Source organism: Amborella trichopoda, chromosome 4, assembly GCF_054954075.1.
Source record: "Amborella trichopoda isolate Santa Cruz 75 chromosome 4, AtrichopodaSantaCruz75HAP2 v2.0, whole genome shotgun sequence".
Taxonomy (NCBI): domain Eukaryota; kingdom Viridiplantae; phylum Streptophyta; class Magnoliopsida; order Amborellales; family Amborellaceae; genus Amborella; species Amborella trichopoda.
In genome coordinates, this window is record NC_142339.1 from 37,380,102 (window position 1) to 37,405,406 (window position 25,305).

The following is a 25,305-nucleotide window of genomic DNA, read 5'->3' on the forward strand; positions in this document are numbered from 1 at the left end:
CATAGTATAATGCAACGACACTTCTAGAAAACCATGTTTGTGGTATTTGTATGACCTCAAATTTTGCACACACACTCTCTTGATCTCAATAATCAATCCCCCAAAAAAAAAACAAAGTTCAATTTGAAACCTAGTTATGGTCAAAATAAGTCCCCTCCAAAAACGAATCTAGACCATTCATTTTGTGAATTTCATGATTTAGCCTTTATAAACTCAAAATCATTATTTGCTTTTTTAACATTGTTCATCTAAAGTTAATAAAGCCATCCAAAAAAATTGGAAATGAAAAAATCCTTCTAAAGCCTAGATCTAAGCATCTCACCAAAATGAACGGCCTATGTTAATTGGGCTAAACAAATACTTTCTAGGTTGTGTTTTCAATTTTTTCTTTTTTTGTAATTGTTCATTAGAATGAAAAGTGTGTATATTTCAAATTTTGGATTAAACAAATGGCCATAAGATGGTTTTTTTAAGTTGTTGCATCATATTACTATACAACGGCTGAATGAAACCATTGCCCTATATATATATATATATATATATATATATATATATATATATATATATATATACACACCACCCTAACAACCTACGCCTTGAGCCCGTTTTTTTTTTCTATTACATATAGAAGACTAATTTATTTAACAAGCTCGGGCAAAGCTTGTCCAAGCTTGAGCTTGGCTTTTTAATAAACGCGCCGATGGGCTCAGCTTGGCTTGGCTCGTTAACTGCCTAAAACAAGAAAATTGAATATTTTGATGATACTTACCCAAAAAATATTACGTGGATAACGAATTTGTAAAATACGCACATGATACTAAAAAAATTGAAGCAGCTTTCTAGAACCTAAACATTATATACCATCCAATGAACTTCTGAACACCATTATCAATTGCAACTACGATGCCTAAATTCCTAAAATGAATCTCAAGAATGCCCAGTAAAAGGGCCACTAATTATATTTTTGGATAGCATATATTATGACATTGCCGACCCCAAATAATTGGGATAACACTCAGATAATGATGATACAATACATTACTGCAACCACAAATGGTTCAAAGAGACGTAATCACAAGAAGACTACAAACCTTAAGACCAATACAAAACGTGTGCAACTGAGAACCCCATTGTTTAGCAACTTTTGTTTCTGCCAAATGACGTGAAGCAACAGAAGCAACAAGGGATGAATCCAGTCCTCCAGATAAAAGTACTCCAAATGGAACATCTGTCATGAGCCTCTTCACCACAGCCTGCATGATGTAGAATGGGCCGAAAACTATAAGATATACTCTAATTTCCGAAGAAGCACGATAGAGGAAATAACATGATATCCTAAATCAAGTCATAGAATTAAAAAAGTCGAATTGTGTTGCATGTATGTGTCTACACACATAGAGAAGCAGCATACCATTATAGGAATATCTTATTCTTGGTAACATAAGACTTTAAAAGTAATGATCAACTCATGAATCCACTTGAAGGTATTGAACAGTTCATTTTGTGAGAGTTATTTCCTTGATATGATGCCATCTTTAAAATGTTTTCCTCCCCAGAAGAAAATTGAAATTTTGATGGTAGTGTGGAAGGAAATCTAGTTCCAAAATGCTGAACAACAAAAACAGGAGCATAAATCAAGGGCATCGGGAAATAGTATGCCTGTAAAGAAAAATGAGATATGGTACCCAGATATCATGTTAAGATTTCCAAAAAAGAAAAATATGTTGCAATTTAATCAACCAGGTGAGGCAAATACCATTGATTTGGGTTCCCTTAAAACAAGGTGGAGAATCACATATTTTATAGAAACAAAAGATCACTAATGTCTATAAACACAAGTTCAGCCAGATATTGATTCAACAACTGCCAGTATTACTTTCTACTGTCTACCACTTACATTCACATCCACACTCATAGACAATAACATATACACAAAACACATGCACAGTTTCTGCATGTCTATGCATACTTATCTTGGAAAAAGGAAAGAATTACTAGGCAAGAAGGTTCAGTTGTGCAAGACGTAAGAGAACACCAACTCTGAATATCAGTGTATATTAATTTATTGTGTCGAAAACTTGAAAGCAAATGAAAAATAAAAAATAGAAGAGATGCAAAACATGCAGTAAAACTCGAAAAGTGAATACTATCATAGTTGGGTCTCTCACAGAAATAATGGTAATGGTAATGGAAGAAAAGTTCAAAACATGCCTTCTCAAAAGCTTCACGCAAAACCAATGGATCATAGGTAGTCGCAGGTATACGTTCCGAATACCAGGGTGGGTTGAACCACCTTCTGAGATCCCCTACAGAGTAAAAACATAACAACAACAACAACAACAATAATAATAATTGTTTATCAAAAAAAAAAAAACAATAATAATAATATTTTAATTAGTTCGTACATTTGCAAAATTCATTTAAAACGAACATCATCAAAGTTGCACGATTCCAGAAACTTCTAATTCATTCTCTTTAAGAATTACAGTTGACAAGAAAAAGCAACTTGTTTGAAAACTGCTCCAGTTAATTGCAATCTGTAATGGCCAAAAATCAAATCTAACTTTCATGAATCAAACTGCGGTCCCAGATGTTTGGAAAGTGAGTCATACCAGTTTTACTTGAATAAATATGGCCAGGGGGGAAAGTTCTAAAGCGTTCACAATCATCACTCAAAGCTTTCATTTCTGAAGCAAACCAGGTCGACCCTGACAAATATAAACAAAGCATCTTATATGAAAGAAGACTACAATGCAGAAGTATGAACTACAAATGTACAACAAAATCACGTACTCTTAGAAGGAAAAACAAATGTAGTAAAATACAAAATCCAATAAAAAAAAAAAAACAGAATACACAAATGTAGTAAAATACAAAGTCCAATAAATAAAAAAAAACAGAATACACAAGGGCTTGATGAAGAATTGATTCATGTATCCCTACCTCAGAAACTCCAGACCCTTCTTTTTTCTCAAGATTTATTGGTGTTACGGAAGAGATGGAATTGTGGAGCCCTCCCTTTTTGTTTTTTGTTAGAATAAACCACTTTGGCAAGGACTTCATCACTTGAAGGGGGAGGTTCTTCAGGAAACCCAAACCTCTCCAAAGGTTTTTATGACAACTACACTACAATGTGTATGGGGCATTTGTATAGAAACCCATAAAGATGCATGGTTGGAAACACAACATTTAGTGTGACCCAAAGCAAACTGTGAAAGTGGCAAGAAATGTATTTTAAACAAGTTCTCAAACTACTCTTTGATGGCATGACACGGTCTACCAAATTTCACGTTGAGCTAAATTTTCTATGATGTGGGGGCATGTTTCATGTACCATCTCTTGGATATTTTGTAGGTGTTTGATACTTGGTGGATTTTATGCATGTGTCTCAGATATCTTGAATCGTACACAGTAAGGAAATGAGAGACACATCTAGAAATACTCTGACCCAAAGGAGAATATAATGATTGAAATTTTTTTTTGGGGTAAGTAAAAGTGGTAAGTCAGTGGGGATATGGGCCCTTACCCTTTGGTGAGAATGGAGTCAGAGGCATCAGGGGGCTCGACCATACTACCGCCAAGGCCCCAGACCATTCTCAAATATAATGATTGAATTTCTTCAGGAAGACCGCACATGGTGGTATACAAAATCATTCTCTTCATCCAAGCCCTCAACTGAGGTATGTATATCATGAACAAGAGAAAAACCAGTAAAAGATTAATAAACCCCTGAACTATAGTGATTTCAGACAGGTACATATGACAAGAAACATGATACCACCTTCATTAGTGATTTCGGACATGTACATATGACAAGAAACATGAAACCTCCACCATAATCTAATGAGATCTTACGCAATAACAGCTGAATTTGTCTTCACACTGAGTAAACCAAAATCTAAGTGTTCATCCCATGCCTACTCACCTCAGGATTGGTTACCTTCTTAAACCCACACTCATGCATCCAGAAAGAAAAAAAGGAAAAAGAATCCATAGGTAGGACAACAATGTGATGTTGCCACCAGCCTACATACAAGCACAGTCTAATGTTGACTATAGCAAAAAAACATAGTTTCATTAGCCAAGATATCAAATTAAAGCTTTCAGCATGTCCAATAAATGAAAAAACATAGTAGCAAGTAAGAAGGAAAAACCATGATAAGCACAAATGTTCAGTGTGCCAAGAGAAAGACAGGTATGAAGAGCTTCCTTACAGCCAAAGAAACTGCATGAATCATAAGAGTTCCAACAAAGTTCCAGTATCTAATAAGTATCTAATAAGTACAAGCTTATCCTACTGATATATCAGACTATAATAGAATAAGTTAGGAATTGATCAATCTTCAAATGTATTCTAATCATTACCCTTCATCCTTACACAGAATAAGTAACTGTCGTGCTTTATGCTTACACAGAAAGAGTGGTCAACATGATAAGCCAAAGATGCCAAAACTTCTACCCAATGAATTCTATAATTGAAGCAAGTACACTGAGCCTAAAGGAGAACAGTTGCTAAGTAACATATCCAGTCTCCATAACAGAAACAAAAGACGCAAAAATAAATAAAGAAAAAGCAACACAGCAGTACATTAATATATTGTGAAATCATAGCATTTACTTATCATTGCTCTAACAATGCTTTCTAACAACAGAAAATGGGATCCAGTAATTTGCTCCAAGAAATAACCTAATTGAGTGACAGTTCAGAGATATCATTCAAACATGACAACAAATAGAAGAAAAATAGGAAATAGAACAAGGTAGGTGATTATCTTATTAAATAAAAGTAAATCCATGAATACTCAAGAGCTAAGTGTTAGCCAGGTTGGTCACCATCCACACATACCATCACGACCCCAACCCATGTAGAGTGGGGTGATACCAATGGCATCCCGAGCAGCAATGAAGCTTTTGTCACGTGTGTCAAGAAGAACGAAGGAAAACATGCCATCCAGCATGTCAACAAAGTCTTCTCCATATTCCTCATACTGTGAAAACAATCAAATGCATACAACCATCAACTCATAAAAGCATCATATTTACAAATAAATGTGATAGAATGATATTACATGGCGCATTCTTGGAAAACACAGACACATACACGTGCATGCGTGCACACACACACATACGCACGCACACGCGCATGTAGTGCACACACACACACACACATATTGGGTTTTCCTATGGTTAACACCCTATGAAATCCTACAGGTTACAGGTGTGAACCTTCTAACTTACTTTAGTTCCCCTTTTCTTCATTCAATGGCTATAAAGTGATTAATGGAATTGCGCCATTAAAAAGGGTACTGTTAATATTATCACTAAAAAAACAAGAGTAATTACGGATCAAAAGTCTAGGTACATTATTAATATAAATACCTTTCATAATCAAAATTTCAAAAATGTCCTTCTCAATTTGACGAAAATACATTTTTTCCTTTAGTAAAAACATCAATAATACCTTTCCCAAAGTCTAAGAAGAGTGAGGATCTTAAACTTTGCCTTAACCCGTCCAGCCTAGATAAAGGAGGTAGGTTGTATTACATAAGCAACCAACATTAAACTTTGCCAAAACTTTTCATGAATCCTAAATCTAGCCTTTCCCAATGACAAAAATGCCATGACTCATTTTATGGCAACGGAATAAAGAAAGGGGCACCTAAAGTAATTTTTACAGTTCAAAAGCCTTGTTAAAGGTAACATGTAGGATTTCATTGGATGTTAACCATAGAAAAACCCATATGTATATATATATATATATATATATATATATATATATATATATATATATATATATATATATATATATATATAGGTTATGTTAGCTCACACTATAGAGCATTTTATAATTGTACTCAACAAATTTATACCCTTGTTGTGTACATGGCGCATTTTTTTAGTAAGGGTATTTTTGGCATAGTTTTAAAAAGCGGACCGCCCAACGCCTAAGCGGCCTCCTAGGAGGTTCAAAAGGCCTGGGCGCATCGCCAAGGCCTAGGCGGCCAAACTAGACGGATATCCCTAGGCACCGGCCTAAGCACCCGGGAACCTACCTTGGCGACCGCCTGAACTCGCCTAGGTGGCCGCCCAGAAACTGTGCCCTCCCAAGGGCGGAAATGCGGCTCCGTGAGGGTATTTTTTGGTCATTTTTTTAATACTAAAGGGGTAAAATTATGGGTTTTAGGTTATTTGAAATCTAAAATCCATTAGAAACCATTTTAGAGAAAGAAAACCCCAAAAAAAAATTTCTACTAGGCCGCCCACCCAGGTTCTGGGCCCCCGCCCAGGTTTTGGGCGCCCGCCTAGGCATTGGGTTACCTGGACTCCCCCAACCGCCTAGGTGCCGCCCTAGCGCTTTTTGCAACACTGATTTTTTGTCATTAGGAGGGGTGTGAGATCCTCATGAGGTATGACATCACCCACATGGAGGATACTAATGGCATTTAATGTTACATGTGGATGATATCACACTCTATGTGGATGATGTCACACCCCTCCTAATGACCAAAAATACTCTTATTAAAAAAATGCTCCATGTACAAAACAAAGGTATATAAGTATCCAAAATTTGTTGAGTACAATTATAAAACGCTCTATAGTGTGAGCACCCTAATATAACCTTATGTATATATTGTAAGTGTGTGCGTGTGTGAAAAAATATTATATAAGCCAATAGGCTTATACTATAGCATAAACCACTTCGAAAATTATAGTTTCATTGAATCCCAAATTTTACACATGTATCTCATCTAAGCAATCTGACAAATACGCAATTTTCAGTGAATGCAAGCTATCCATTTGGTAAGCGGGGGATCTAAGACGTCATTAACTAAAAATCAACTTTTCTTTTACCAAAATTGCTTATATTTAAAATGAAAAATGCTGTGCAAAATTATAGTAGAAAAAAACACCTCTAGCTTTGTGTTTTGGAGCTTATCTTATGCAGTAGGCACAAAGCTATTAGCTTAAATAAATAAATATATATATATATATATACACACTTATACAGGGGTATATATTGTGTGTGAGTTTGTATTGAAAGGTAACAAATTTACTCTTTTTATATAATGAAAAAGATTTTGTAAGCCAATAGGCTTATACTGTAGCATAAGCCACTTTGAAAAGTATAGTTCTATTGGACCCCAAATTTTACACATGTATCTCATCTAAGCACCATCACACAAGATGGGGAAAGGAGTACGCAATTTTCAGCAAACGGAAGCTGTTCATTTGGAAGTCAGTGGATCTAAGCCTTCATAAACTCAAAATCAACTTTTCTTTTAACAAAATTGTTTTTCAAATCAAATATGTTATGCCAAATTTTAGAAAAAAAAACAAAGTCTAGCTTTGATTTTGGAGCTCAGCTTATATTGTAGCCAAGCACCGGTTAGCTTACAAAAGCTACATTTATATGTACATATATTAAATATATATAATGTGTATATATATGTGCATGGGTGTATTGTAAGGTAATAAGATGCATTCCTTTTCTCGCAACAAATCTCAGTGTTTAAAGCTTATGTTTCCCAAATCATATGTTTGTATGATCCAAAACAGTTTTTATCCAAGTTAGGATCACTTACAAGATGGGCAATCACTTCGCAGTCACTGCCTGTTCGGAATTGATGAGACTTGAGTTTTTCTCTCAAAGCCTCATGGTTGTAAATCTCCCCATTAACCTGGAACAACACAAATTACAATATTTCCATAAATCCTAAGATGCTATAATTTTTTTGAGAATTCCAAAAATCCTAAGATGCTATATTGCATGTACAATCTGAAAATCCCAAAAAGAACTAAAAGAACAACAAAACAAAATTCAACTGAAATCAATTTCAAAGAAAAACCACAAAGCACGCTGAACATTGAAGAACGAAAATTCATGATATCGAGATTGAAAACATTTGACAAATAAGTACATGCAGATTCTGATATATCATTATACAAACATAGAATCCCCAAGACCAGTTTTCAAATTCCATGAAATTGCAAGGATCATTACATTGAAATATCAATTAAAGATTTTTTTTATTGTTTTTGACAATGTTTAATTTAAAATATGGCCAAGATTGTGCAGTCTTCAGGTTTAGCTATGGAGGGAGGTGGGGGGAGTTGAAGGGCTTGGGTTGAATACCAAACCCCTAATAGAGATTCTTTATTAAACAATAAAAATTGGCTTCTAGTGTGTTTTGTATGCTTTTTGTGTTGTACATACATGAATCTAAAGATTATTTTCTATGGGTGTTATAGTTTCAAAAAGCACTAGGCAGGTCCTAGGCAGCCTGGGGGGTCCAGGCCGCCTCGTGCCTAGGCGAGCAGCCTAGTTGAATCCAGAAAGAATTCTACAGTTATATATTGTACAAAATATAAGAATTAGGTATTTAGGGCATATCAGAATTCAAAGTATACTACACATTAGCACACTCTCCATAAGCATAACTATAAGTCGGTCCATATCCAATCAAAACTTAAAATTTACCAACCAAATTACCAAACCAAAGTTACCAAATACCAAACCAGTGGAACTACAAACCCACTATCCACAAGACAACAAAAAAAAGTCCCTAAAGGACAATTCACAAGCAAATTCATCTGACTTCTTCTCTTCCTATCACTCCAAGCATCAGTCATAATAGAAACCCTATACTAAAGCCCATGCATCCTTCTTAACTTCTACAACTTCCTTTGTGACACTTACCGCTTTTTTCAAAAGAGGCTCTAAAAACTCCTATGGGGTTGGGGGTTTCATCCCAAACCCAAATTGGCCAATTGCCTCTACCGCGGCATAAAAGCTGCTTAAGCAAGCGGCATTGAAAGGAATGCCCGTCTCATAAAACCATGTAGCAACATAATAAGCAGCTCTATCTCTCTCTTCCTTCTTCATTCTATTTTCAATGGTGGTTTCCTTCTTTGTTTTCTCTCCTACAACCTCAGGGTCAGGCCTCAACAAAAAACTATCCATGGGGCCTCTAACCCGAGGCTTCTTACTCTCAAAACCAGAAGCAATTACAACTCCCTTTCCCTTCCCCCTAATAATGAATTGTTTAACCTCTTGACATCGCTCCCCAATCCCATCCTCATCACTATCATCATCATCATAATTAACTCGAATCCCACACTTAATCACTACTGTGGAGGCCAATCTCTCATCCTTTTTCATTTTTACCATCCTCAAAAATTGGTTATTTCCTCTTTAACAGCATCAAGAGTTTTTTTACATGGGGTAGCATCCCCCCTGATCCCGACAAGATGTTTCTTGAACCGGTTTATGCCCTCTTTTGTATCCTTCTCACAAAACTTGCATCTTATGCAATTTTTATCATTACGATCTAGGTTGTAGCCATATTTCCAACCGGGATCGCCACTCCTATTAGATCCCGAAAAAAACATCTCAAAATAATACAAAAGCAATTAAAAAAATCACTTACTTTGATTGCTCAATCTCTAAACTTCCACCTTATAGATGCTTCTAAAAAAAAACCCCATAGATTTATAAAACATCAAAAAATAAATCTAATATCAATGTGTGATGTTTTGATCAATTTCTCATAACTTTGAGAACCCTTTGATCCTAAAGGAATCACGAAAAACTAGTTTTTTTGGCGGCTTTTTCTCTCTAAAATGGGCTCTAATGAGTTTTAGGTTTCAAATGAACCTAAAATCCTCATTTTGTCTCCTTAGTATAAAAAAAATGGAAAAAAATAACGCCCAAGAACCTCCCCTTTTTTTGGGCGCCTAGGCCTGGGCAATGCGCCTAGGCCCCCAGATCCGCCTAGGCAGCCGCCCAGGTGCTGGGCGGTCTGCTTTTTAAACACTAATAGGTGTCTGCTTCTTGTCTTTAACTGCAGCCTCAGGATCAAGAAGAAAAATAAGAATCGATAGGCCCCTTTTCTCGAGACCTCTTCTGCTCAAACCCCCTCCGCTTACTAATTTAGTTGAACTCACCTTAGGCTTCCATCTTTAATAATATTAATCATCTTCCTCTCCAAAAACATTAACGGGCCTCACAATATCCTCATATTTCTTCTCTTCTTTCTTTTGTCGGCACGCCTCCAAATTTGCCAACACTTCACTCCCACCATCAGCGTGTACCATCATCTTTAATACCAGCAAAAATGTTTCTCTATTTGACATATGCCAACATTACAAATAATGCCACAAAACTTGCACACTACCCAATTTCTATCATTTGGATCGAGCAAAAAGATGTATTCCTAACCAGGATCACCTTGTTTATTTGAACCGCAAGATGATATTGGAATCTAACCTATAAACGGAGGGAGTAAACAAACCTGAGAAATCCACAAAAACAAAACCCAATCTTGAAAACACAAACTCCATTTTAAATAATATAAATAAACTCAAATCTAAGGGCCTGACTGCATGTCCTCATTATCACTAATAACTCACATTTTCAATAAAATTGATACTGAAAATGAATTATCTGTTTTGCAGTGTCCATCATAAAGATATTTGAGATAAACTTATAGGCAGTGTTGCATATAAATTTAAATTTTTGAAAAGCTGTTTCTAATTTATCGAAAGTAGTATGCTGAAAATCACTTCTTTTTTTTTACCAAATATATCTAAAAATAGCAGATATCGCTGAAAAAATAAATAATTAAATAATATTTTACATAATACAAAATACATAACAAACAGCAAATAAATGCAGAGTATGTTAATTTTTTATAAGATAATCTACGAAAGATAAAATTAATTGCCATTCAAACACACCTTACATATTGAACAAAGTTACTAAACCAAACTCTATTTTGGAAAACATCATCAAGAAACCGAAGTCCATGCTAGAAATAATTTTCATGACCAAGAGGTCCAAATTCAAAATTCGAAAAAATCACAAAACAAAAATCCAAATATTGGAAAAGTCACTAAACCAAAACCATTTTGAAAGAAGTCATTAAAATCCAAACCCATATGAGAAAAAATTTAAAATACCTAAAGGTCCAAAGTCACCATTTGAAACCAGAAAAAATTACAAAAGCTAAACCTAATCTTGGAAAAATGTCAACAAAGCATCCCGAGCCTGAAAAGCATCACCAAAATTGAAAAAACACAAACACAAAAATAACAATCAATCTTGAAAAAGAACAAATCCAAAACCCAATATTGAAAAATATCAACAAAGCCTAAACACAAAATTGAAATAAACTAACCATTCCAGAACTAATCAAAGTTGGCTGGAATCACAAGCTTTGGTTATGAAAACCACATTGACACTTTTTTGAGTCTAACAACAATTGCTTTGTATCCTTTATCTGTTTCAATCCTGCAAGAAATTGAAAGTAATTAAAAACAATAATCTTAGAGGAAAAAAAAAACCATAACATCAGTTTTTTAGAGGGGGTTTTCACTCTCTAAGACGTTAAAAATGGCTCTTGCAGGGTTAGAAGAGCCCCGAAACACTTTACCCTGCTTTTTGAGGGAGAAAATGACAAAAATGCTTGAGTCTGCCCTTGGGCGTGGGCACCTGCCTTGACTACCTAGTTAGGCACCTAAGGGGTCTGCCTTAGGCTTCACATAGCCTGCTATAGAAGCAACTGACAAGGATGTGGGTGGAATTTTTATTTATTTTTTGGGTTCAGCAGAGCAGATGGACTTTTTTATTTGTCATTGTTCACTAGCTTAGAGGAACTAAAAAAGGGAATTTTTTATTTATTGTTTCAGTCATGGGACTATCTACGGTTTAAGAAGGTTCGAATCCTACCCTTGCGCCCTGTGAACTCACACGCCCTTCTCCCCTGACTATCTATGGTTTAAGAGTTCCACAAAAAAGTGCAGTAGGATCCCTTTTTCTTGATGGAGTGGTGTTCTCATTTGTTTTAGCATTTTTTGTTTTCCTTATTTAGAAGGGGGGCAATATGGGATGAAAGAAGGTCCTACAATTAAGGGATTTGTTTAGTTATTCATGTTTACATGTGGATAATGAATGGAGGGTTTTAGATGAGAGAAGTACATAAGGGAGATTGAGGAGTCCTAGATTATAGAAGTCACTTGAATTTTATTTTATTTATTTTTGAGTCCAAAATTATTTGTTTTGAGAATCTTGGTTAAACCAGGAAGCTTAGTAAGCTTGGATTGTAAGCTTCCACCATTATTTCAATCCAATTTTTAGTTCTTTGGTTTCTTTCCGTAAATTATCAACTACATTAGTGGGTATGGGAGCTTGTTTGTTCATGCTACACCTGCTATCAGAAAAGGCCCATTAGCAAAGCACCCAAGGATATATTGCAAGTTTGTGCAATGGCTACTAGAGGAGGTCGAGGAAGTAGGTCTCATGCTGATGGTGTCGAAGTTAGATGGGGGAAGTCAACGATCCAAAGATGATGATTATGGAAATGGCGTATGTGTGTAAAAAAAAATCGAATGCAAGGAGGTTCAAGGATATGATGCACAAGGTACATCCAACCCATTCGGATAAAATTTCAGTCATTCAAGACAATAGCTGATGTCCACTTGTAGTGATGGGTCATGTTCAGCAGATTTTAGTGCACTTCGCAACATTGTGTGAGGATCCACTTGGTCAAGCTTGAGGAGGCCGACCATGGAGAAACTTTATTCTCGTTAAATTGTATCCAAAATCAGCAGGTTTTTTATTGGGACTGACCATCAATCTTCAACACATGCTCAAACAAGGATTCGGATTTTGTGAAATGTATAGGCGATGGTGATGAAGTTGGTGAAACGGTGGACGAGGAGAAGGAGGAGGAGGAGGATGATGATGATTGGGCCAACAACTACAGATCCTAGGATTCAAGATACAATGTTCCGGATGAAGAATTTAGTAGTGGTTTAGTACAGGATTCATCTTAGCGTACTTCAAAACTCGAGCATCAGTTTTCTCTAAGCACGGGAATCCGATAAAGGAGCAGTTGATAGGGATGTGGTTGGAATTATACTTTTCGGGGTTAAGAAGGGTGGATGGAATTTTTATGCTATTATTTATTTTGAAATTACTAACTCATAGAGTCTTATGAACCAAAAATGGATTCTTTTATTTATGGTTTTGCTCATGGGAATTATTTAGGATTCTAGGGTTCCTTTAAAAAAGTGGAGTTGGGGTCCATCCTTTCTCTTGATGGTGTGTTTTTTTCTTTTGTTTTAACATGTTCTGTTTTCCTTGATTAAAAGGGGGCAAACGTGGTATGAAAGAGGATCCTACAATTAAGGGATTTAGTTAATAGTTGTGCTTACATGGGAATCTTGAATAGTGGGTTTGAAATGAGAGTAAGGGAGATAGAGGACTCCTGACTATAAGAAATTGTAGAATTAGGTAGAAAAAGTAGGGAAGATAAAGAGGGAAAGGAAATTCATGTGGCAGTCCACAAATTAAGGGATTTGGTAGTGAAGAGAGGAAAAGTGGGTGGCATAGAGTCCTAAACCAATGGGAGTTATGTGAGTTAAGAATGAGTTTATGGAGAGTGAATTAGAAAGGAGAGAGGATACATGAATGGAACAGGGAGAGTTTACTTTTTATTTTCGTATTATTTACGAAGTGTTCTGTAATTAGGGGTTATGCGATTTTTTTAAAATCGAATAATACTCATTTTGAGAGTCTTGGTCAAACCAGAGAGTTAAGAAACTTGGCATGTAAGCTTCCAATATTATTTTCAAACAAACTTTCAGTTCTTTGATTTCTTTCTGTAAATTCTCAACCTCAATGGTTGGTATCAGAGCTTATTTCATTCTCCTACATCATAACCTAGGCAGGGACCTAGGGCCTCAACCCACTACAAAGCGAAAAACCTCAAGTGAACCTCCTTTTAATACATTGCGTAAGAAATGTTATATGAAAACGAAAGGAGAGAAAAATGGATTATACCTCATTCCTCACAACAACCTCCAATGAGGGCATGAGAGCTATATAAAGTCTCCAATACAATGTCCCCACTATACCATAGTGCAACATAAAAAATTATAAAGAGACCCTTGGGAGTGGTGGAATGCAAATCATTATGACATTACACCAATTGATGTTTAGTTGTTTACCAAGTGGTTTTTTCACATGATCCCTTTGCTATTTACGAATGGTATCCCTTTCTATAACATACCAATTGCAAATTCAACACAGAACAAGGATCAAATTCTAATACGCAAATTCCTTTGTCCTCATAACTTTGTTGCACGTATAAAGATGTTCATCAAATACCCTCCACCGTACAGCTGACCACATCAGCATATATACATAAATCCTAAGACTCCCTTGCAGAGCTTTACTGAACGAACAAACTATCTCCAGTTGGGTAAAGTAGGACGCGCTTGGTGCAACTAGTGGATCCTAGACACTGAAGGAACCTACAACCTCACCTAACAAAACCTTACCCCCTCCCTCCTAACCATTCTCCACAGGCCACTGACACATCCAGCACACAATCTACTATATCCAAGCAAAGAAGAACTCAAAAAGAGAACACAAATTTTGCAGTAGGAATGCAAACCACAATTTCATAGATTCCTTTCCATTGTATTATGCATCATCTCTCTCAACAATTATTGAGAGTACTCTTCAATAAATACAGCAGGCATTTTAGCCCATTCTGTACATATAGCAAGTTGCAAGTACACATATAAAACAGTCAACAATTTCAAGGAAAAACAGCATCAACTCATAATAGAAATTTCTACTATATGCAGAGAGCCTCCTGCATTGAGTAATTCAATAATGCTGAGTAAAACATTGCATCAAACGTTAGAGTGCTGAGTGCTTATTTAACGCACGCACATTGACATAAAATTCCTGAGCTCTTGATCCTGGTCAAATAATGGAATTTCAAGAGAAGACAACCTTACCGTAACAGCAATTGTTTTATCTTCATTGTACAAGGGTTGATCACCAGATGTAGGATCTACAATAGCTAATCGTTGATGAGCAAGATAAAAGTTCTCATAACAATGCAATCCACTCCAATCAGGACCCCGATGTCGCAACCTATGTTGCAGGAGAAAACAAATCAGAGAACAAAACATGATAAGCTTGAATACTGAATACTGAATACTAGTTTAATTGTATCTTTAGATATAGAATAAATAAACAAGATAGTATGCTGGAGACAAGATGTCCAATACTCTGGTAAAGAATGAAATTACACATGGAAGTAACTGATAATGGCATCCAAACTCAAGGAAAACCTCCCACAACCACAAACAAACTCACATGAACAAGTTGAAATCTTTCTGAAAGTAAAATGTGAACAAGATCAGATTGTTGCATGGAATGATGAATGTCAATACTCAGAAAAGCAAAGCTAATCACAAAAACTTCTAGAACCAGGAAAAGGCAAGGCAAAAGGCATAAGGTTTTCTACTTAAATGCAGAAATATAAATTGAGAAAAGAAACCTAAAAAATAAAATAAAAGAAAAACAGAATAAAGCATATACACTAATTGCCAAACTGAGTCATAATTCACATCATAATCTACAGAACATTAAAATTTGATGTTTAGTATTATCACATAAAATAACTAAATTGAAGTCAAAACTACATCCATTCAATCATACAGTTATTAAATGCATCACAATCTAAGGGGAAAAGACCAACCCCCTTCCCCCGCTACCAACCAACCCCACCACCACCACAACCTTCCCAAAAACGAAGGGGGGGGGGGAAGGAGCTGGCAGCTCCAAAAAAAAAAGGAGCCGGCGGCTCTGTGCTTAAGGAGCGATATGATGAATGTCAATACTCAAAAAAACACCCTTCCCTCCAAGTGCTACATTATTTTACCATATAGTGATCTATGACAAATTTAGCCTTTTCTGTCTCTTATTATTGACCAAGATTCACAGTTTTCTCTCTCAAACAAGCATTCACTCTCTAAATATTAAGCTTATCTCTCCTCTCCTTTTCTCTCTCTCTATCAATCATTGAAGACTCAATTGCTATCAATTAATAATACTCCTCGCAAATGTACTCATAATACTCCTCGCAAATGTACTCTAGAGCAAGAAATCCATTCCCATAGGCTCAAGAAACAAATTTTATCCAGAAAATGCAGTTGGAGAAAGGAAGAGAGGTACTAGTTTTAGTCAGAAATTGTAGATAGAGAATGTTAGGTCTATCAAGAAAGGAAGAGAGCTCTCAAGAAACAGATTCTAGCCAGAAAAATTGTAGATTCTCTCTGGATTAGATCCTTTCAAGTTCTCTATAACGAAATTAAGGAATGAGTTAATCTTGCCAGTCAAAAGCTCAGGTCTTTGACTGATCACAAGGAGGAAAGCACCCCTGTGACTTTGATGCACTGTGGAGACTGTAATTTTGACCTAATTGAAGCAATGGAGGCTGACCTTGAAGTGCTTAAGTTCAGATTCCATAACAATGGAAACCAATGTTGATCAGAAGAGGATAGAGGAGTTGAGCTTCAAGTGCTTGGAAAACCCACTACAAATTTTCTCCTCACTTGATTCTACTAATGATTTAGAAAAGTGATTTGAAGTAGAGAGATGAACCATGATTCATAAAACCTGGAAAAAGTTAACTTTTCTTTTGAAGCAGAAAGATAAACCTGGTATAATCCGTGGAAATTACCCCAAAAAATGAAATAGGGAATTTTTTTTTATTTACTTCGAAATAGAGAGATGAGCTAAAAGATTGGGTTGTAATTCCAATAAAGACTGGGACGAAAAAGCGCAAAGCCTAATCGATATTCTCTACTTCGAAAAACCTTTGAAACTAGAGAAAGACTGAGACTTGGCCCCATTTTTGAGGTTCTTCAAGCCCAGAGACTCTTCAAAGGAAGGTTAGGAAATGGATAACTCATAGAAACTATCTTAGAGACCATCGTTGAAAAGAACTCCAAAATACCATGAAAACCCACAAAATCAACAGAAAACTCCACCCTCTCGCTGGACAACTATAACATCCAACTTTCTTAGAGAGAGAGGCCGGAAAAGTAGCTGGAAATAGGAGAGAAGGTTGCCAAGACTTTGGGGACAGGGAAAAATCATCATTGTAATGGATTTTGCCTTTATTCGCATGGAAGAGGAATCTTCACAAAAAAGAAGAGCATAGTGGGAAACGGTGTCCAAGTGATAGTGAAGGGGGTAATTGGTTGGGCCCCTTAAGTATGGACTAGGGGGTTCGCTGGTCATTTTCCCTAATCTAAATTGCAAAATACCAAATTACCAATAATTTGAACCATAGCTACTCAGTTCAATAATTGGACTCAACATATCCAACCACCAACAAACAATACGTTTGGACATGGGAAGTTTTTCATTAAATGAAAACAAAGGTACAGGGAGAGATCTGTGATCCACCACCAGGATACATACTTCTACTTGTAAACCAAAATGGTTTTTAACTTTACCAACGGGTGTGACAAAATAACACTAGGAGAACAAAGGCAGAACATAAGTTCAATTTCAAGGTAGTGTCATATGAAATGCTGATTAAATCACCACTGATAAGTGCAACACTATCTGTTTAGTCTTTTGCATTCACAGCTGAAAACTTAAAATGCTTCTCCCAAGTTATCAAGGCTGAGGAAAACCCAAAAAGAAATTGAAATACAAACTATGGGATTCTTAGAATAGTTTGTGGCCCTTATGTAACAGTTAGTGAAGAACAGACTCCAAAATGGTGCCATTCATTTAAAAGTCAGTTTCAAAGCCCTATTGGCAAAAACATGTGGTCCACAACCTGAAACCATAACTAATAGGCATAAAAAGGATTCCTAAAAGGAGCCTGTAAGAAAGGAAGTGGAGATTCGCCTCGTAGAATGGTATGATCCTCTCCTTGGGAAGAAGAGTGACACTTAAAGCCAAAGAGTTATTAAATGCACCCTAGCCCACCTGAACATATATTTTATGTCCCTATACCAAATGACAGCCGCTATAGTAAACAGGTTGGAAACGTTACAGAGAGACTTCATGCGGAATAGAAGGGGTATAAAAGGTTCGGGGATGACACTGAGGGCTTATGGGAAGAAGTATGTGTGCTTGATGAAAGGCAAAATTCTTCTTATTTTTTATTTTTATTCCATTTCAAGGATGTATATTGTAGTTTTAGTTTTTTTGTGTTTTAGGGTTTTTACTTTTTATTTACCATTCACAAGCACTATTCATGGTATTGTTCCCAGTTACTGTTTACGCATTACTAATCACAGTTACTATTCACATCACAGAGGAATCTTTAGAATTAGAGTATTGTTTTAGGGGTATTTTGGAGTCTTAAATGTTTACTTGGATCTCAAGTTAAAATAGGGTTTCATAGTGGCTTGATTTATAGCCATGTTCTTTCTCTATTATTAATACTTTTATTTGTTTAAGGTTCAGAAAATGGTGGATTTAATTTCCCACCTTTGCCTCCTGCATAAAATGGTATCAGAGCATGGTTCGAGGACTGCCAGTGATTGTGATGGCTTATCATGGAGGTCTTAGCTGTAGGGATGCCGATCTAATCCACCTGCACAAGGAAATCAACAACTTGCCAGAAAGGGTTACAGAGCTATTACTGCGCAAGCGGGGCCAGCAACAGCATGCCCTAAACGAAGAGAAATCTACTTGGGTAGATCCAAATCGTGAGGGCTTTTATGGAGAATGGTGCGAATCAAAGTCCGACTCAAAGTTGGAATGGAATGATGAAGTGCCTTCAACCACCCATTCTATGCACGCGCTCCGCATTAGGAGCCTCATGTTTGGGAGAATAAATTATGAGATTTAGTTGATCTACATGATTTGAAGGAAAATGAGGTTAATTTTGGCATAGGTCATATCGAAAATCAGCAGGTTGTAAATGGGAATTTGTCATCCATTTTTTTTACATACTTAGAAGATGAACAAGATCTGTAAAAGAACCAATCTATGATGATGATCAAGATAAAGTGGGTTAACCAATCTATGACGAAGAAAAGGATAAAGATCTTAAGGACACCAAAGACGTGGGACATTTAGGAGATTTACGGCATTTGAATCATAGCAGTGCAGTGGAGTGCGGTCGACTCAGAATCTGCAAATTATGGCCCTAGTTCCAGAGAGTAATGAAATTGACATCAAGAAAGCCTTTAGAGGACAAAAAATTGAGTATGAAGTTTCCCACCCAATTTTCAAATGCAGTTCAAGGATATCCATACTTGATAAATTTGCATTGATTCCTCAATATGCATATCAAGATCCATTTCTTGAGGAATTATTTTTACATTGAATAATATTTGAGCCAACAAGAAAAGAGAAGGTTGAAGAAGGTCGTTTTGATGTTGAGTACATCTTAACACACTTCAAAACTCGAGGACTAGTTTTCTCTAACCAAGAGAGAATAATGGAGGGCAAAATTCTTCTTATTTTTATTTTTATTCAATTTTAAGGATGTATATCATAATTTTAGTTTTAGGGTTTATTTCTAGGGTTTTTTTAATTTTTTAGAGATTTTAGGGTTTTTATGTTTATTCACCATTCAAAGTACTATTCATGGTATTGTTCATAGTTATTGTTCACGCATTATTGTTCACAGTTACTATTCTCGTGTTACTGTTCACAATGGTATTTTTGGAATTGGAGTATTGTTTTAGGGGTATTTTAGAGTCTTAAATGTTAATTTTGATCTCAAGTTAAATTAGGGTTTCAGCTTATACAAAGTTGGATGTCATATTTTGGGAGATATATGTCATTGAAATAAATTTTATTTTATGAAAGAAAAAAATTCTTCTCTTGGCTTGACTTACAGCCATGTTCTTTCTCTCTTATTATTGATTTTACTTGTTTAAGGTTCAAAAAAATGGTGGATTTAATTTCCCACCTTTCCCTCCTGCATCAATGATGGAGCAGGGATGGGACAGAGGGGTCAAAAGTCAAAAGAAGAAATGCCTCTAGGTGTGTAATGTTGTAAAATATAGGGTGTGATGGAGCCCATATTAGTTTTTGGCATTCAGTTTGGTATCACAAGAGAGCTCTAGGATTGACCTCAGCTGCTGCAAGCACGAAAGGTCTTGCTTCGCTATCAGCGAAGCGTTGCCAAGATGAACAGAAGGGTTCTAAAGGTAGGTCCAGAATTGTTGTAACCCGTGCCTAAGATATAGTCCAGCTGTGAATGAGAATTCACAGATAAACTGAGCGCCTTGTCTGGTAAACAAAGAACTTGCCAGAAAAGCTTGGTAACAAGCTTTTTTCACGAACTCGCGTGAAAGATTAAATCCAGCTCATAACGGGGAAAGCTATACTATAAAGCTGTAAGGAACAGCTTAACTTTTTTGTTTGTAGATCGATAATCGCCTATCGGCGCGCCGATAGGCCTCGAATAGCGCCGCTATTCCGCTTGCTTCGCAAGCCAAGCCGATCGCCGCTATCAGCTACGCTGATCGCCGCTTCGCGGTTAGGCAGCGGTTAGCGGCTGATATGCGGTCGTAGTCTGACAAACAATGTGGGGTAGATGGCATGCTAATCTCGTGGGAAGTTGTACAAAGACACAACCCTTTCTTGATCGCAAAAAGCGCTCACCTACCGCGTTTTATAGTATATTAAAGAATCGAATAAAGTGCAACCCCGTAACGACTCGACCGAAAGGTGAGGCTTACTCGTCGATACAAGAATTAGTAAGCAAAACGCTGGCCCTTGACAAGGTAAACTATAGGAAGATGGTTAGTGCCACACCGATCGGCGCCGATAGCTTGCGAAGCAAGCGCGGCTTGTAGCACGACTTGCAGACTTGTACCGCGCTATAGGCTACGCGGCGATCGGGCCTATAGCGACGCTATCGGCTATGCCGATCGCTTGCTTCGCAAGCGCGGCACAAGTCCAACTCTCGTTGCGACAAGGCGCTCTTCGCTGGTTGCGAGGAACATCCCCCCCCTAAGTGTCGAGGTGAATGGATAGTCTATCTTCTCTATAAATAGGGAAAAATAGAGAACATATAAGAAAAGTTATGGAAAAAGCACGAAATGAAAAAATAATGAACGCAAAAAACACACCTGTGAAATCTTTCATTACTAAGCAAGTCAAGCGGCTTTGGAGAACAATATATCCCATTCTATCTTTGTCTTTCGTTCAATCGGTTACTCCGTGGATGTAGATCAGATAGTTTTTCTTTCTGTTCTTGGGCGGTTTAGGTCATGGACTCGTGGTAGGCTAGTGTCGCAGATAATCTTTCCTTTGCGTCTTTCGGGCTTTAGGTTCAGTCTTTCCGTTCTGTTCTTGGTCGCCGAAGAGAATATCCAACCTTCCAGTTCCAGTAAAGGCGCTTGGGTATCGCAGAGAGAAAGTTCAAGTTAAGTCAAGTAAGGACAGTTCCGTAAGTGAAGGTTTAAGTCGGGAAAGGATCAAGAAACTAAATCCTTAGAGTTCCGTCCTCCCACTCTTTGATTCTTTAATGTCTGTGAGTTCATGGAATGTTCGTGGTCTTAGAGGCCCGGGGAGAGTTACTGATGTTGCTGATTTAGTTAATAATCATAATGTTGGTCTGCTTTTTCCACTTCTTCTAGAGACAAAGAGACAAAAGACAAAATTACCCCTTTTTTTGACTATCCCGCAAACTTGGCTTTTATGACAATGTTGTAGCTAATGAGATCGAAGGAAAATCCCGCATCATGGAGGAAGATGCCACCTCTCTTTTTTCGATTGATGTTTTGGATGTTAGTGAACAGATCATTACTGTGAAAGCTACACGCCTATGCAATGGTCTCACTTTAACTGTTTCGGGGGTTTATGGCCTTAACTCAGTGGGGCAGAGAGCTTGACAAAGGGAAAAAATGAGGGACATATGTGCTACCACTACTGGGGGCTTGCTTCTGTTGGGGGATTTCAATACTCTTTTGGATTCTTCATAAAAGTTGGGGGGCCGGGACTCACTACCTCAGGATTCAGGGGACTTTGCTAGCACTCTTGCTGATTGTGCTTTGACAGATCTTGGCTCCGCCAGGGGTTGGTTCTCTTGGTAAAATAGTCAGACTAGAGGAAGATGCATACGTGAGCGGCTTGATCGTGCATTGGCTAATATGGAGTGGGTTTTCTCTTATCCAGATTCTAAGGTGGAACTCTTGCCAAAAGGTAATTATGATCACTCTCCTTTATTGGTTTCTCTATCTAATTTACCTCCTGCTGGTCCAAAACCCTTCAAATATTGAACCACATGGCAAACCCAGGTTTCAGGGATTTTCTTATTAATTCCTGGAATGGAAGGATTACCCGGTGGTGGAACCGAAAGAACCGCTTCAACCACTGCTTAACCGACTGCGCAATCGACTGCTTAACCCGAACCCACCGCCATCCGCTATTGCTTAAACTACCGATACCTGTGATGGTGCTAGTGCCCTCGCGATGCTGGCCTAAACCGTAAAATAGACTGCTGTAGGTGCTGCTCACCTAGATGCCGTGCTGGTGCATATGTAAAAGCCAGCCGTGCTTCTACTGCATTCGTATCGCTAAATGGATATGCTGCTGCTAGTTCCACCGGGCGCAACGCAAGTGGATATGCCACTGGTTCCACGGTGCAGCCGTGGAAGCCGCTACAAGTGCCTATGCCTTCGCCCGCGGATATAAGGGTATTGTATTGATCCGCTACTGCAGGATCTATAACTGGAAGGTATGTTGGTCTTGCGTCTGGATCCGCCTATGCCATGTGCTTCGGATCTCTACCCAGTGCCGCTATCGGTGGTGCCCGCCATTGGTATCCACTCCATGATGCAACTGGCTTTGCTGGTGGTTCCCAATAAAAAGGTGTGCTTTGTCTCTGGGATTGGATACGCTGCTACTGGTGTTGCTAGCTCCGCATTCGCCCTAGCCTATGCTCCTGTTCCTGCCTCTGCGACTTTTGCTTTAGGCTTTGCAACCATCCGTGGTAGTCCATCCCATCCGCACCCCCATTCCAAAGCCCTTTCCTTTCATACCCCTAATCTTCTCTTAATTGGGTTTGCTTGCTTTACAACTAGTTGCTCTGTAAAGCTATAAGATTTCAATTTGTAGGTATAAAATTTATATCTATCCAAGAGCAATTGGTCAACTCTAAGGCTCATGACCTGGCGAGTTGACCAATTGCTCCATCCCGCTTTCTGAATGAATTGAATGCATATGGAGTGGATGCCGAGGTGGGGAGGGGGGTGGGTGGAAGAAGAAGTTAGGATGCTTATGAAAGGGTTGGATAGGGCGCCTATTTCTTATTTTCGGCTCTCCGCTGATCCCTTTCGATCCAATTTTCAAGCCATGTTGCACTACACTATGAGATCTCTTTTGTTTTATACGGATTTAGAACTGAACCATTAATTATAGATACTCGCTCCACCCAACTTCTTGCTCTATCTCTCCCACACTCGCTCCACCCAACTTCTTGCTCTATCTCTCCCACCAGGACCTTTGCTACGTATATATGAGACTTCCAATGGAATTCTTTTCCCTCGAACTGTCAGGAAATCTGCTCCTTGCTGGATATGACTCAGGGATCCTTGCCTATTCGCTACCTCGGCCCTCCATTATTCTCTGGAAGACTTAAGAAAGACTTTTTTGAACCCGTAAGATCAGGGCAAAACTGGCGGGTTGGAAAACGAGGTTTCTCTCGTTTGCTGGAAGACTGGAACTCGTTCGCTCTGTGCTCAATTCCTACCAAATCTACAGGTCCGCAGTCTTTTATATAAAAAGGGAGACTTAAGAAAAGCCATCATTAGAAATTTCCGGTTCAGGGGCCGTAATCATGGGGTCAATTGGAACATTGTTACTCGGCCTATTTGCGAAGGTGGGCTTGGCATCCGCAAACTTGTTGACTGGAACTCAGCTGCCCTCATGAAACACACTTGGAATTTGCTTGCTGATTAGTGCAAATACCAACAACCTTTTGTGCTATCTTATTCTTAACAAATAAGCTAGTGATTTGTTTTGTTGGTGCAAGTTTAGCTTTGATCGAGTTCCAATCTTGATTGGTCATGCTATTGTAATGTAAAGAATAGGACCAATCTATTTGTTTCTAAAAAGTGGCCAAGTTTAAATAAAGCCAGCTGTTTCTTTATCTTTGTCATGTTGCCTTCCGCTTTTCTTATTAATTCTCGAACAGATCTTGATGCAAACTAAAAGGCGTTTGTAAAACCTATTTGTTGACAGGAGTTGGCTATAGGCGAGACTGATTTGTCTGACCTATCAGATTGCGGATGACCAAACGTCGTGACGCCAAGGTTTAGCTTACTCCAATCGATTTATGTTTCTGTTTTTGCGCGCATTTTTGGACGAACAGACAAGCTTGCTACCGCAATCCGCAAACCTGATCTGTATAGTAGAGAGTCAACAGACCCTTTACTTGGCAAACTTGTGCTCGTCTACTTAAACAGAAGAAGTGTTTCTGTTTTTGAGCAACTAGTCTGATTCATATTAGATTTCATTCTACTGCTCGCGCTTACAAGCTAGCGTGCGCGAGACCAGCTTCGCTGCTTACTGCTTTAGCTGCTGCGCCATCGAGCGGGTAGGCCTTTCAGCTGCTGCGCCAGTTGGAAAAGTCTATGTCGCACAGTTTGTAATAAAGTTGAATTCTTTCGGTTGGGGTAACTGCTACGGCGAGATCTATTCCCGCTGTTGTCTTGCCTTTGTTTATAAGCGTGACTCTACGTAGACTCTGTAGGAGGTTGTATCGGCTGCGAAGAGAGAGTTTTTGTAGTTATCTAACTTTTTCAAATTGTTTTCTTTTAGATGCCTTAGAAATTCGTGCCCGTAAATTAGTAACCATTTTGTTGACCCTTTTCCAACTGATAGAGTTCCAGTCAGTTATAGGGGTCTTTCTAGTGGAAAGAGATAAAGAATTTTTAATAGAATCCATTTCTTGTTTTTGCGCGGCCAACAACTCTTGCAGCCCCATTTTAGAACCATATTGGCCAGCTTTGCTGGCCGGCTGCATTTCTCTTTTAATAATTACGGTGTACGATTTTTATCAGGTGAATGACCAAGTTTTCTCCGTCGCTGACAGGTTATAGTGAATAGATTGTCTTTTCAGCAACCTGCTACGCAGGGTGCCAACCTTGGTGAACATAGGTCACCAATCGCTTGCGCCAAGCCTCAAAAACTCTATTTCACCTTTCCCTTTTACTTTTGATTATTCAAGAAGCTCTAACTTTCTTTACTCTTTACCAGTCAATTTATTATCGGTGTCTAGCCGAGAAAGAGATAAACTATCCTACCCAACCCAGGGATTTGGTTTATTTCTTTCGATTAGCCTACTAGCTTTCTAGACCTCTGGGTTGGTTGCACGTTCCGCTAAGATGAGATGTGAGAGAGACTGATATGAATAAACACCCCGAGATTTTCACGTGTGTATCGGTCAACATCCGAGAATTGACCGCCGTGTATAACATTGCTGTTATAGGTCTATTTAGAATATCTTCAAG

The 25,305-nt window shown here is 37.9% G+C and overlaps 1 protein-coding gene across 3 annotated transcripts in view; it reads right to left on the minus strand.

Annotated features, from left to right (window-relative positions):
• LOC18423831 (asparagine synthetase [glutamine-hydrolyzing] 2) overlaps positions 1-25,305 on the minus strand; it is a 46,645-nt gene that overhangs the window by 16,501 nt on the left and 4,839 nt on the right. For all 3 annotated transcript variants that reach the window (XM_006828428.4, XM_020676116.2, XM_088865127.1), the window contains exons 2-7: positions 14,812-14,950; positions 7,584-7,679; positions 4,847-4,988; positions 2,613-2,708; positions 2,212-2,306; positions 1,092-1,253 (exon numbers count right to left, since the gene is read on the minus strand). In XM_006828428.4, coding sequence (XP_006828491.1) covers positions 1,092-1,253; positions 2,212-2,306; positions 2,613-2,708; positions 4,847-4,988; positions 7,584-7,679; positions 14,812-14,950 — 730 coding nt within the window. The remainder of the gene's footprint in view (positions 1-1,091; positions 1,254-2,211; positions 2,307-2,612; positions 2,709-4,846; positions 4,989-7,583; positions 7,680-14,811; positions 14,951-25,305) is intronic.